Below are 15,639 nucleotides of genomic sequence, written 5' to 3'. Positions count from 1 at the left end.
ACAATAAATTCTGTGAACTCTCGGAAGCACTCTAGAAATGTTCTGTCCGAGCTTAAACGCTCAGCATATTCTTGACAGCATTTGCTCAATATAAATTCTTGGGCATTTAAGAACTCTACTTTCCCTATTCCCAGACGAAGCAGTTAAAAAAAAAGAGAAAAAAAACCGCTTTTTTGAGGGAATTTTTCTCAGTTTACATTGAAGCTAATCTCTTGTCTTTTGGGGAAGGATCAGCGGCCAGTGTTCCCCGTTACGGAAGTCTACAACGCTAGTACGTTAGTTGAGCATCCGTCACAAAATTGGGGTAAGCGTAGTGTGACGAAGCATCATCAGCATCATCTGGCTGTGCCGCAACAGTCGCAGCACAGACATGAGCATAAAAAGGAGACGCAACAATTGAGTCCTGTGAAGAAGAGAGTGAAGGAGAGCACTCCTCCGAGCAGCAGCAGCAGTAGTAGTAACATGAGGCGCCACTCGCCAACGAATAATGGTCATTGGCAGCAGCAGCATCTGCAGCAGCAACAACAGCAGCAACAGCAGCAGCAACAACAGCAGCTGCAGCAACAGCAGCCACTCTCGCAATCGCACCATCATTCCGTTGGAAAACACACGAGCAATCACACTAGTAGTCATGCGAGCAATCACACGACGACCAATCACACGATCGGTGCTCACACTACGGAACATCCTCAAGTGTCCTATGCCAGGCAACAAACGATCACGATTCATGACACTCCTTCGCCTGCTGTCTCTGTCATCACGATCAGCGACAGCGAAGACGAATCTCCTGGTAAATGGTAAGTAAAAAATCCTTTGTCTTGTCTCTCTGTTCTTCTTCTGTTTTTAAGGCCCATGCGTTTGAGTGGGTCACGTGACCCGATTCCAAACTTACCGACACTTTTTATTTACGAACTTTTCATAATTATTAAAATTTAGGACCAGACCCACATTTCTTACTGCTCCTTATTTATTATCCCAATTTTTCAACTCGATGTGGCGCTGTGTGTGAAAATGAGTTGAGAAATAAAAAAAGTGACGGTCACGTGAACCACTCGTCAGATGGTCTTAACTATGATTATTTTTGTGATATTTTTTAGACGGTAATTGAAATGGTGAAGTGATATGATGGTTGAGTTAGAGGCCGTACTTAAATTACGGAACTGATTGTAGGCCCTCCTGCAACTACCGTGAAATGACAGTGATATCTGTCCAAATTTCTTGGAGTTTAACCGTTTTTTTAAATACTTGGTTAAAATGTGATCTTTTTCAATTATGGTAACATTCAGTTTATATGGCGTAATTCGACAATATTTTGTTTAAACAAATTTCCATTTTTAATTTTTAAGCGTGCATTATTTCAAATTGAATAATTTGAAAATTCAGTTTTAAAGACTTGAAAGAATTTAAATTTAGAATTGTTTAAAACCGAAGATTTTTGATAAAAAAAATATTTGTAGTTCAAATTTAGAACATTATTTTTTTGCTAAAAAAGTAGAATTTTCAACGAAAAAATGTCAATCTTAAAAAAATGAAAGAGTTACATTTTCAGTTAAAAAATTACGTTTAAACTAGAAAAAGGCTTTTCGAATAAACAGTTAAATTTTCAAGCAAAGAAAGCCGTCCTTAAAAAAAATACAAATTTTAATCATGTAAATTTAATTTTACCCAAGTAGCAACATTTTTAAATTAAAAAATTTTGTTTAACAAAATAATTACAATTTTATCCTAAAAAATGATTTTTTAACAAAGTGATTCCATCATATTGCTACTGAAAAAGATGAAATTCAAAAATATACTTGAATTTCATGTTAAAAAAGAATCCAGTAGACTTTTCACGATCAAAATTTGAATCTTTTAAGCAAGAAGTAATTTTCTGCAAAAAAGTTGAATTTTCAAACCAAAAGGACGAATTTTTAACCAAAAAGAATGAGTTTTCAATAAAATTGTTAAATTGTCTACGAAATAGTTGTACTTTTAACCAAAAAAGATTAAATTTCTTTGAGAAGAGAGATCTTTTTATTAAAAATTTGTTTTAAATACAATTTTCATCAAAAAAATATTGCTGTTGACTTTTTAAGATCAAATTATGAATTTTAAAATCATAAAAAAGTTTCTACGAAAAATATGAAACTTTTTTCAAACAAAAAGGATGAATATGTAATAAAATAGTTGAATTCTCTACCAAATAGTTGCAATTTTATCCAAGAAAGAAGAAACTTGTACGAAAACAGATGAATTTTTAATAAAAAACGACATTTTTTTTTATTTGAACTTTCACCCATAAAATATTTTTGTTCATTTTTCTGCGAAATAGTTAAATTTTCAAAAAACCGGTTAAATTTTCAGCCACAAAGTATGAATTTTTAACAAAATTGTTAAATTTTCAATCGAGAAGTTCCATTTTTATCGAAGAATTACAAAATTTCTCTTAAAACAGATGAATTAAAAAAATTTCAAGTTGTATTTTCATCCAGAAAAGATTTTAGTTCTCTTTTCAACGCCAGAATATTCAATTAGAAAAAAAGAGCAGTTGAATTTTTGTCCAATAAAAATGAAAATTTTACGAAAATAGGTGAATTTTTAAAACAAAAATACAAATTTTCAAAAAAAAAAAACAGTTGAATTTTCATTTAAAAAGATTTCAATTGACTTAAAACAAAAAAAAAAAAAAGAATTTTAAAGAAAAAGTAACATTTCCTAGGAAATAGTTGAGTTTTCAACAAAACAGTTACATTTTCTCCAAGAAAATGCAATATTAATAATAAAAAAGATGAACTTTGATATCTCAAAGAGAAATTATCAGAAAAAATAGTTTTCAAAAAGACGAATTCAAAAAAAAAAAAAAAAATTACAACCAAAACGGATGGTTTAAATAAAAAAATTTTAATTTTTAACTAAATAAACAAAATTTATAACTAAAAAGATATTCTTCAGAAGAAAGTTGAATAATTTTAATTAAAAATTCATCACTGGTTGTAAATTAAACTATTTTGTGGAAATATTTTTTTCTTTTGTTGAAAATTTACTTCTTTCATTTTTGCTGGTGAATTTATTTCTTTTTTGTAGTTGAAAATTGAAATTTTTTGTTAAAAATGTATCCTTTTTAGCAAAAAATTCATCACTTTGGTTTTAACTTCAACTATTTTGTTGAAATTGTTTCCTTTTTTTTGGTTCGAAATTAATTATATTTAACTGAAAATTTAACTATTTAATTTTTGTTTTGATTAAAAAATTATATTTTAAATTGCAAATTAACCTTTTTTCGTTGAAAAGTCGTCTGTTTTGCTCGAAATTTGTTTTTTTCAATACAACTTTTTGGTTGAATGTTAAACTACTTCGTTGAAAATTCATCTTTTTAGAATTAAAATTCAATTACTTGATTTAAAGTTAAACTACTTTGTAAAAATTCCTTTTATGTGTTTGTTTGATAATTAATTTTAGTTGAAAATTCAACTATTTTGGCGCAAGTTAACTTTTTGTTGTTAAAAATTCATCTTTATGACTCAATAATTCAACAATTTTGTAGAAAATTAAACTATTTGGTGAAAATGAACTTTTTTGATGAAAACTCATATTTTTGACGTTAATAAATTTATATTTTTTATTTATAAGTTAAATACTTTGATAAAAAATTAAAATATTCGTTTAAAAATTAAACTATTTAGTCGTAAATTAACTTTTCCGTTTATAATTAAATTATTTGCTGAAAATGAACTTTTGTGATGGACTACAATATTTTTGGTTCATAAATTCAATACTTTGGATAAACACAAAAATATTTGTTTAAAAATTAAAATGGTTTTGTTGAAAATTTAACTATTTCATTGGAAATTAAAAATTGTTAACGTTACATTTTTTATCTGAAAATATAGCTATTCCATTTTTTGTTACAAAATTTTTCTTTATAAATTGCAAATTTAACTATATGGTAAAAATGCATGTACTTTTTTGACAATTTAACAATTTTGTTAATTATCTTTTTTAATCGAAAATTAAACTGTTTTGTTGAAAATTCGGTCTTTTGGATTGAAAATTCATCTTTTATGGTAGAAAAATAATTTTTCTTAACTGAAAGTACTTGAATTATTGCAAAAATTAAAAAAAAAATTATATGCAGGTTGAGAAACGAGAGTATTTTTTTCAATAAATACTGTCGTTGTTAATAAATACACCATGCAAGATTAAAAAAAAAGAACTCTGAACCATTAGACGGTTTGAGTCTTAAAACCGTTTTTACTGATATGTGTTCTACATTTCCAAATTAATTTTCATCACTGAAAATTTAACTATTGTAGTTGAAACTTTAACTATGTTGTTGATTTTTTTTTTTCATTTTTTTTAAGTGAAAATTTTTCTATTCTATTTAAATAGTCACAATTTTAGTTGAAAATTCATCTCTATGGTCGAATATCAATTTCTTAACTACTCCGGTTGAAAATTCATCTTTGTGTTTGAAATTTATTTATTTATTTATTTGTGGAAAATTTAATTTTTTAACTGAAAATGTAACCAATCAATTCTTGGTTGAAAATGTATCTTTTTAGTTAAAAATTAATTTTTTTTTTCGTTTAAAATTCTACTATTTCAGCTGAAGATTCATAATTTTATTTGAAAATTCATTAGTTTGATTAAAAATTAATCTCCTCAGTTTAAATCCAATTATTTGGTTCAAAGTTTGTCTTTTTTAGTTGAAAATTCATGTATTTTGTTGAAAAATAGTTTTTTTTAGAATATTAATCTTGTTTGAAAATTAATCTTTTTGTTCGAAAATTCATATTTTTTATTGGGATATTAAGTATTCCAATTCAATATTCATCATTTTAGCTGAAAAGTAATCTTTTTGATTGAAACTTAATATATTGAGTTTTTCTTTTTGTGTGATAATTAAAATTTGTTAACTGAAAGTTTAACTGTTCCATTTTTTGCTGAAAACTGATTATATTCGGTTCCAAATTCAACTATTTGGATGAAAATTGATTTTTGTTATTAGTTGACAATTCAACTATTCGGATGAGCTTTCATATATTTTGTTGAAAAATCGTCTTTTTTATGGAATATTAATCTTTTTGGTTAGAAATTCAATAATTTGATTAAAAATTTATCTATATTTTTGAAAAATTAATTATTTGATGTGTAAAATTAGGAATTTGAAGTGGTCTGGCAGCTACCTGGTGCCGAAACCTGGAACTAGAAAGAGTAGGTACAATTTTAAAGTTGTATTTTAATTTTTGCATAAAAGTATTTTTAAGATTGTCTATTGAAGTTAAAAACAATGATTGAATACTAAAAATAAATCTACATCAAAAGCAAATCGTTTTAGATAGAATTTCCACCCTATAAAGTGAAAAAAAAATATTTTTGTCAAAAAAAAAAATGTTAACGAACAAAAAAAAACTAGTCCATGCATTGTAAGCTTAAATAAACTTTAATTAATCGATGTAGCGACAAATTTTGTCCAGATTATTCAAAGAATGCGAATAATAGACGATTGGAATTTAAATACAAATTTCAACCTAACTTTTAGATCAGATTTTTAAATAGTAAATTTTTAGTGTATAAATTAATAAAAATTTACTCTGAGTTCATTTTTGTTTCAAAATAAGTCCATTTAAGTTTATAATCTATTGAAAATCACAATAAATAGTACAATAATTGTTTCTTTTAGAAACATATTTCTGTCAAAAAATGTGTTTTTTCACTATATAAAATGAAAATTCCATCTAAAGCCCTTTGATTCAGATAAAGGTTTATTTTTACAATCCAATAGATAATTTAAAATCCACACAAAAATCGCTAAAACACTTTCATGCTCAAACTAAAATCATATTTAAAATTGAACTTACTCTTTCTAGTTCGGCTTTTTGTCACCATGTGGCGTATGGCAGTTTAACTATTCCCAATAGTACTATGAAAAATTATACCTGGAAAAACTTGGAATTGTCAGGGATTTTTTTTTTAGGATTTGAGTAGAGACCCTGAATATTTTGGGCAGTATTCTTTTGATCGCGGTCTACCTGCTCGTCCACTCGACTTCCCCTCACGTCGCTGACTGAGCTGGAGCGCTGTGTCGAGCCTTGCCAGCGGGGGGGGGGGGGGGGGGGGGGGGGGGGGGGGGGGGGGCTCGTTGTCATAATGAGGATTAAACTACCAAACATAAAAATGCGCTAATTTTCAATCAGCAAAATCAAGCAATTTCAAAATTTTATTCTCTGTACGGAAAAATTAACAGAAAATTTGAAATTCTCTAGGATCAAGTTTTAATCTATTATAAATTAGAATCTATTACAATATTTTTATTTTAAAAATGACTGGAGTCTTTAAACTTTTTAGCTTATTGCATAATTAAATATTTTTATTTATTATTTAATGAAATATTACTAATTATTAACCATTTAGTTACCTATAAATATAATATCGCATCGATATTCAGGAAAAGTGCCACGAACGAAAATGATAATAATATCAATTATTATTAAACTTGCAGTAAAAAATAAAAATTGTAACTACTAATTCAAATTCTCTTTCAGCTAAACCAAATAAGTCTAATTATTATTATAGAAACTTGTAATCTTTAAATACATAAAAATAATAAATTTAAATTTAAACAATATGGCTTAAATTAGTATCATATTATTATCATATTATTAATGATAAATTACTGGAGATGATAAATACAAAAAATTGTGCCTATTATACTAACATTTAATAGTTGAAAAAATCATTAAAACCAATGATTAGTTAAATAATTAATTTTAAACTGTATTGCGAAATTAAACAATTTTGAAGGAATACTTAAAATGCTATACTTTCAAAGAATTGGCAGCTGAAAATTAATGAATTTGACAACTTAATAGTTTTACTAATTTGTTAAAAAATAATTTTTTTGTTTTATCATTTTAGTTGATAATTCATGCCTTTTGTTGTAAAATCGTTTTTGTTTGAAATTCAAAATTAATTTTTTTAAATAAAAATAATTCTCGTTTGGTTAAAGGTTTATCATTTTAGTGGGATACTAATCTCTTTGGTCATAAAATGAATTATTTTCTTGAAAACTAATTTTTTTTATCTGAAATTTCAACTATTCCATTTATGGGTAAAAGTGCACATATTCAGTTGATATTCCAAATTTAAATTTCCTAGAGGGCCAATTTCGTACCAAAATTCGACAGTAAAAGAGCCCCTGGCTGGCAAGGCTCGACTCAGCGCTCTCACTCAGTGAGCGTCGTGAGGGGAAGTCGAGTGGTGGGGGTAAGACGAGCAGGTAGACCGCGACCAAATGAAAATCGCTCACTATTTTTACAATGAATGCAATTTTGGAATGAATGCCTATGAGAGAATAATATTTTTGATGTGTGCATCGTGATTCGTCGTTCGTCAGCTTTGAAATATAGATGCATATATACATATATACTAGTAAATTAAGGTTGAAAATGTGATTGGCAGCTGCGGAGATCGGCAGTGCGGAGCTTGTCAAGGTTTGGCACCTCGCCTCTCTGGCGATGGACGACCTGTCCGTGAGGAAGTCATTCGAAGGTACATTAAAACAATAACCGGACGCACACTAAGCACTTCTTGGTTCATTGTTGTTCTCGTGGGTCTGCTCAAATCTGGCTCTGGATTCATCATACACTTGCATACACACATCAATGTTTTCCCAGTAACCCAATAACTCTCCACGGCCTATGATACATGCCCTTTTTAATCGTTGTCTACCTTTTTTGAATCGGGAAAGACCGGGAATTTAATTTAAAAAAAACCGGCAATTTACTTTTGATCGTAGCTAAATTCAAGTTTTCATTATTTTCATAAAACGGTCGAAGATTTTTTTTAGATTATCTCTGTTTAATCTAATTAAATTGTAATTTATGATTTTTTGTTATTTATTCAGAAATTAAAGTATTTGCTTAAAAATGTATGTACTTTTGTGAAAAATTCACCTTTTTTTCTATAAAATTAATGTTTATTTCTTTCTTAATCTTTTCAATATTTTGAAATTGTTGAAACCTCAGTAAAATCTATTGAAATTTTGGTAGTTTTTAAGAATTGTTGCGAAGTTTTTTTGAATTTTTTAAAATTATCGAAACCTTTGGGGAATTAATTGAAATTTTTGTAAAGTAATTAGAATCTTTGTTAATTTGTTTAAAATCTGAAATTATTTGAAATATGTGGAAATCTTTGTGAAATATTTCAAATTTTTGCGAAATTTTTGAAATCTTTTAAAATATTTTGAAATCTTTGTGAAATCTTTAAAATGTTTTGACATTTTTTTAATTCTAGAAATTTTCTAAATTGTTCTGAAATCTGAAAAAAAATGTAATACCTAAAATCTTTGGAAATTTTTTGGAATTTTTCTGAAATATTGTGAAATCTTCAAATTATTTGAAAAATCTTCTAAAAAGACAGGGAATTTTCAAAATTCAAGTTTTCAGGATTTTCATAATTTTGTTCAATTTAGAGAAGCGTTTTCATATTTATAATATACAGTCGCATATTTTTTATATTATCTCAGTTTAATTTAATTAAATTGTAATTTGTGATTTACGTTTTTTCTATTTAATTAGAAATGAAACTAGTTATTTGAAAATTGTTGTGAATTTTGTTCTTTGCGAAAGATGTAAAAGGTTTGCGAAATTTTTGTAATCTTCTAAAAATTTTTGGAAATTTTTGGAAATCTGGAAATCTTCGAAAACTTTGTGAAATCTATTGAAATTTTTTAAAAATGCTTACAATCTGAAATTTTCTGAAATATTTGAAAATCTTTGTGAAAGCTTTAAAATATTTGGGAAATCTTTGAAATATTCTAAAATGTTTTGAATATTTTTGAAATCTTTTAAATTTGTTTGAAATTTTCTGAAATATAATGAAATATTTAAAATATTTGCGAAAACTTTTTGAATTATTTTGCAATACTTTAAAATCTTCCGAAATCTTCAATTTTTTAAAAATCTTTTTAATTTTCGGAAATCATTGAAATCTTATTGAAATCTATCGAAATTTTTTGAAATCTTTTAAATTTGCTTACAAAATTTTGACATTTCTGGAAATTGTCGAAACCTTTGTGATATTTAATGAAATATTAAATTTTTGTTGAAATTTTTGAAATATTTTGACAAATCTTATACTGTTTAAAATCTTCTAATTATTTGAGAAATCTTCTAAAAAGACTGGGAAATTTCAAAATTCAAGTTTTCAGTATTTTCATAATTTTGTTCAATTTAGAAAAGTGATTTCTAATTTATATGCAGTCAAAGATTTTGAAGATTATCTCAGTTTAATTTAATTAAATTATAATTTATGATCTACTTTCTTTTTTATTTACTTAGAAATTAAACTAGTTGTTTGAAAATTTATGTGCTTTGTGAAACATTCCACCTTTTTCTGTAAAAAATTAATTTTACCTCTTTTTTAATTTTTTAAGTCTTCGGGAATTGAATTTTTTTTAATACTCAAAATCGTTTGAAATCTTTGATATTTTCTGAAATATTTTGAAATCTTTGTAAAATCTTCCAAATATTTGCGAAATCTTCTGAAATCTTTGAGGTTTGTGAAATTTTTGTGAAATCTATTGATATTTTGGAAAAATATTTTAAAATCCTTTCGAATTTATTTGAAATCTTTCAAATCTTTTAATATCTTTATGAAATTTTTTGAAATCTTTAAAACGTATGTGAAAGCTATTGAAAATTTTGTAAAATCTCAAATCTTTGTAAAATATTTTAAAATATTTTGACATTTTTTTAAATTTTGAAATTGTTGGAAATCTTTGAAACCTCTACGAAATCGATTGAAATAGTTAAAAATCTTTAAACTTTTCTTTAATATTTTAATAGATTTAAACTGTTTGAAATCTTGGTAATGAAATTCACCTTTTATTATAGAAAATTAATCATTATGGTTAAAAAATTATTTTTCGGTTGAAAATTCAAGTTTTCCAGTTGAAGATTCATTATGTTATTTGAAAACTCATAAGTTTGGTTTAAAATGGATCTTTTCTTTTTAAAAATTCTAAAATTGGAATCAAAATTTTTCCTTTTTAATTAAAAATTCAATTATTTCGTTGAAATCTACATCTTTTGTTAAAAATGTGTGTGTGTTTTTTTTCTAGAATTTTAGATATGAATTCATCTTATAGGTTGGAAATAAAATTACTTGGTTAGAAGTCAAACTCTTTTGCTGGAAATTAATTTTTTTGGTTAAAAATTCATCATTTTATTTAAAAGTTAATTTTTTTTTAATTTTATAGAAAGGATTTTTTTGCCGAAAATTTGTTTTATTTTTGGTTACAAATTATTGTGTGTTTTAAACTGAAATTGTAACTATTATATAATTATTATAATATAACTATTATATAGTGGAAAATGTCACTTTTTTTTTAAAGTTCGTTTTTTTTTTAGTTAAAAATTAGTTATTTTTGTTAAAAGTAATTTTTTTTTAAACTGAAAATTGTACTTATTTTAATGGAATATTCCGTATTTTTATGTAGATGAATATTTTGAGAAGAAATTAATCTTCTTGTTTAAAATTTTATCTTTTTAGGTGAAAAATAAGATATTTGAATGAAAACTTGTTTTTCCGTTGGATTAAAAAGAATTTTTTACCGAAAAATTTAACTATGCGTTTAAAAATATTTTTGAAATCTTGGAAATCTTGGAAATTTAACAAAATATTTTGAATTATATTGAAATCTTGGATTCTTTGAAGTATTTGTAAAATCTTTGGAAATATTACGCAATATTTTCCAATTTTTTCAAATCTTTTGAAATAGTTTTGAAATATTTTGACATTTTTGAAAATTTAAAAATTTTTGTCAAATCTTTAAAATATTTAAAAATATTTAGAAGTATATTGAAATGTTTTGCTTATTTAAAAATTCTTCTTTTTGTCTAAAAATTCAAGTATTCCAATTAAATATTCATCATTCCTCATTCGTTGAAAATTCATAATTTTAATCAGAAATTAATTTCTTTAGTTGAAAAATGAGCCATTTTATTGAAAATTTGTCTCTTTCTTTGGTTGAAAATAATTTTTCTCTCAAACTGAAAATACTATTCCAGTTGAATATTACATAATTTTAATAAAAAAATTCATATTTTAGCTGAAGATTCATTTTTTGACTGAACATTGATTTTCTTAACTGAGAACTTAATTATTTAAAGTTTTGGTTGGCAATTTAAGATGAAATATAATTTTTTCTTCTAAAAATGTAACTATTCCGTTTTGTTCCAAAAATTTTGTTTTTTTTTCTGGTTCAAAAGTTTACTATTTGGTTGCAAATTTGTCTCCTTTGATTAAAAATTCAACTATTTCGTTAAAATTCACATATTTTGTTGAAAAATTGTATTTTTTTGTGCAGAAAATCAATCTTGCTTGAAAATTAAATTTGTCAGTTTAATTTTAGTTTTTCCTTTGTGGAGTTAGAACAATGAGGGCAAACGGCTATCAAAAGGGGGCACTAGTCCTCTCCACTCGCAAGTAACAAATTCCCTCTCATCTATGCCAATACCGCTGATCATCCTTTTTTCTGACAATGAGCAGACCTTTTTTTTTACTCACTGGATACAATTTTCAGGATACAAAAACTTATTAATGTGAAACGCAGCTTTGATTAGGTATCTGGTTGTGGAGCTTGGCGCGCGATTTATTATCCACCTAATCGACTAACAACAACTCAATAACTTTCTGTTTCAAGCATTGCCTCATCCATTTGCATGCGACAGAGTTCCATGCCGATTTTGCTTTTTATTTCAGAGTCTTGTCAAGTGATTTTTGCGTGACGAGTTTTGCGAGATGTTGTAATCAATATTTTTCTTTTGCTGACTGATCAATGATTGTCGAACTCTGTCGCATTCGAGAGTTTTCAATGTTTTCTGTTTTTCGGTGAAAGGTTTCTCCGTGTCGGGGGCATGTTTTGTTTTTTGAAAAGTTGTCATTTTTTTTTGCTTCTTCTCAATTTACAGTACACAGTCGACACCAAGAATTGTACAACAGAGCAGCACTCAGCCGATTCATTCGACGAGTCATTTGCATATCAGCGGCCACAGCAATTCGCACTCTTCGTCGTCGCAACGAGCGCAGCGTAAAAATGTCATCAGTTGTGTCACAGTGAGAGACAGTGATGGAGAAAATAGTCCAGGTCGAGCCAATGCTCACTTGTATCAGCACTTGCCTCAGCATCATCATCAGCAGTCAACACAGCACATCAAACATGAGCCTCAACCACAACACCACATTAGGTACATTTTTATTTTATTTTTTCGTTTTTTCACTTATAATCAGGATTGCGGCGCAATTTGAAAATATTTCTAGAAAATCTAACCCTCAAAAGGTACACTTCGACCGAGCATACGGAAATGGTACACTAGTGCGAATTGGTTTGTTTGCAATGTTACTACTAATTATTTAATATATTGAATATATAATGATCAACTAGCATATTTCACACATGATTAACATGTATTATATTTAATATATGTGGGAATAATCTGCTGCAGCTGTGTTTACGTAAATACAAACACAATGAAAAAACTTCGAGTGCGAATTCGCACCAGTGTACCGTTTGAGGAAATTTTAAACAATTTCGCAAATTTTTAAAAATAATTTCAATAAATGTCTAGCGTTTAACAACATTTTCGAAGCTTTTAAAGATTTATTTATATATAATCGTGCAAAGATTTTTAAGATTAAAAAAAAATGTCAATAGATTTTATAGCGGTTTTAATGTTTTCCAAAGATTTGAAAAAATATCAAAATACTGCACAAAAATTTTGCGAAATTTCAAGATTTCAAGAAAATTTCAAATTATTTCAGAAGATTTCAAAGATTCCAAAAGATTTTAAAAATATCAAAATTTAAAAAGAATACAAAAGATTTCAATATAATTCAAAATATTTCAGAAGATTTGAAAGATTTTGCAATTATTGTAAAGATTTCACAAAAATTTCTAAAAATATTTTACAATGATTTCAAAATATTTCTAAAGATTTAAAAAGTTTTTGAAATACTGCAGAAGATTTCAAAGATTTTACAAAAACTTCCAAGAATACAAAAGACTTTGAAATAATCCAAAATATTGTAAAAAATTAAATGATTTCGCAAATATTTGAAAGAATTCACCAAATTTCTAAAGATTTCACAAAAGTTTAAAAAAAAACAAAATATTTTACTAAGAATTCAGACTTCAAAAAATATTTCGGAATAATTCAAAATATTTTCGAAGCTTTCAAAGATTTCTTAAATTTTGTAAAGATTTCACAAAAATTTCCAAAAATATTTTACAATGATATAATAATGTTTTTAAAGATTTAAAATTTGTTTGAAATTTTTCAAAAGATTTCAAAGATTTTATTAAAACTTTAGAGAATACAAAAGATTTTAAAATAATTCAAAATATTGTAGAATATTTAAAAGATTTCACAAAAACTTTAAGATTTCACAAAATTTTCGAAAAATATTTTACAATGATTTTTAAACATTTTTAAAGATTAAATTTTTTTGAAATATTGCAAAAGATTTCAAAGATTTTACAAAAACTTCAAAGAATATAAAAGATTTTGAAATAATTGAAAATATTGTAGAAGATTTGAAAGATTTCGCAAATATTTGAAAGATTTCATCAAATTTTTAAAGATTTCACAAAAGTTTCAAAAAAATATATGAATATTTTACTGCGAATTTAAAGATTTCAATTTTTTTAATCATTCCCAAAGCGTTGAAATGTTGCATAAGATTTCAGAGATTTTACAAAGGCTTCAAAAAATATTTCGAAATAATTGAAAATATTTTAGAAGATTTCAAGGATTTCGTAAACATTTTAAAGATTTCACAAAAACTTTAAGATTTCACAAACATTTCGAAAAATATATTACAATAATTTTTAAACATTTTTAAAGATTACATTTTTTTTGAAATATTGCAAAAGATTTCAAAGATTTTACAAAAACTTCAAAAAATATAAAAGATTTTGAAATAATTAAAAATATTGTAGAAGATCTCAAAGATTTTCGCAAATATTTGAAAGATTTCACCAAATTTTTAAAGATTTCACAAAAGTTGCAAAAAAATATATAAATATTTTACTACGAATTCAAATATTAAATTTTTTTAAAAATAATTTCTAAAGAGTTAAAATATTGCAGAAGATTTCAGAGATTTTACAAAGGCTTCAAAAAATATTTCGAAATAATTCAAAATATTTTAGAAAATTTCAAATATTTCGTAAAAATTTTTGAAGATGTCACAAAAATTTCAAAAATCTTTCAAAATCATTGTGAAATATTAAGATTTTTGTTGTTGAAATTATTGTGAAATCTTTGAAATTTTTACAAAATCTTCTAAAAAACTTTAAAATGCTTTAAAATATTTAGAAATCTTTCAAGTCTTTGTAAAATCTTTGAAATCTTCTGCATTAATTTGAAATCTTTTGAAATCTTTCAAAATGTTTGAAATCGTTGTGAAGTATTTTTATTTTATTCTTTTCAAATGTTTGGAATTCTTTGGAAATCTTTAAAACCGCTATTAATCTATTGAGATTTAGAAAATTTTTAAAAATCTTTGCACGATTGTTTGAAATCTTTAAAATCTTCTAAAGTGTTGTGTAATATTTTGAAATCTTTAATACTTTTTAGAATTTGCGAAATCTTTAAAATACTTAAAAATGTTTTTGAAATCTTTAAAATATTCTGCAATATTATTAAATATTTCAAATCTTTTCAGATTTTTTGAAATCTTTGAAATCCTACAAATTTTTCTTAAATCATTGTGAAATATGTAGATTTCTTGTCATATTTGTGAAATATTTAAAATATTTTTTAAATCTTTAAAATCTTCTAAAATATTTTGTATTATTTTAAAATCTTTCGGATTCTTTGAAGTCTTTGTAAAATTTTTGAAAACTTTTGCAATATTTTGAAACTTTTTAAATCTTTAGAAGTCTTGAAATCTTTCAAAATGTTTGAAGTCGCTGAGAAGTATTTTTATATTTTTTTCAAATGTTTGGAATTCTTTGGAAAACTTTAAAACCGTGTTATGAAATCTATTGAGATTTTTTTAAATCTTAAAAACTTTTGCGCGATTGTTTGAAATCTTTAAAATCTTCTAAAACGTGAAATATTTTGAAATTGTTTGGAATCTTTGAAATCTATGTTAAATCTTTAAATTTTTTGTGAAACCTTTAAAATATTTTTTAAATCTTTAAAATTTTCAAAAATATTTTGACATCTGATATTTTTTAGAATCTTTAAAATTTTCGTTAAATCTTCAAAATATTTGCGAAATAAATACTTTAAAATGTTTTGAAATATTTAAAATATTCTGCAATATTTTTAAATATTTTAAATCTTTTCAAATTTTTTGAAAACTTCGAAATCCTACAACATTTTTCTTTTAAAATATTTTGAAATCTGTTCGACTCTTTGAAATATTTGTAAAATCTTAGGAAATTTTTGCAATATTTTGAACTCTTTTAAATCTTTTGAAATCATAGAAATTTTTCAAAATCTTTGAAATCTTTGTAAAATATAACATTTTTTTCGAAATAATCTGTGTGAAATCTGAAATATTTTTAAGATTATAAAATATTTCGAAAAATTTCAAAGATTTCAAACAATTTAGCAAAGATTAAAAAAATTTTTTTAAAATATA

The 15,639-nt window shown here is 25.2% G+C and overlaps 1 protein-coding gene across 4 annotated transcripts in view; it reads left to right on the top strand.

The window, feature by feature from the left end:
* Positions 1–15,639, top strand: part of LOC117168965 (homeodomain-interacting protein kinase 2) — a 124,016-nt gene that overhangs the window by 80,066 nt on the left and 28,311 nt on the right. For 2 of the 4 annotated variants that reach the window (XM_033354972.1, XM_033354971.1), the window contains exons 12-14: positions 229–797; positions 7,444–7,533; positions 11,958–12,233. In XM_033354972.1, coding sequence (XP_033210863.1) covers positions 229–797; positions 7,444–7,533; positions 11,958–12,233 — 935 coding nt within the window. The remainder of the gene's footprint in view (positions 1–228; positions 798–7,443; positions 7,534–11,957; positions 12,234–15,639) is intronic. The other 2 variants (XM_033354974.1, XM_033354973.1) reach the window with 1 other exon arrangement.

Source organism: Belonocnema kinseyi, chromosome 3 (assembly GCF_010883055.1).
Source record: "Belonocnema kinseyi isolate 2016_QV_RU_SX_M_011 chromosome 3, B_treatae_v1, whole genome shotgun sequence".
NCBI classification, from domain to species: Eukaryota; Metazoa; Arthropoda; class Insecta; order Hymenoptera; family Cynipidae; genus Belonocnema; species Belonocnema kinseyi.
This window is presented reverse-complemented; position numbering and strand designations above follow the sequence as displayed.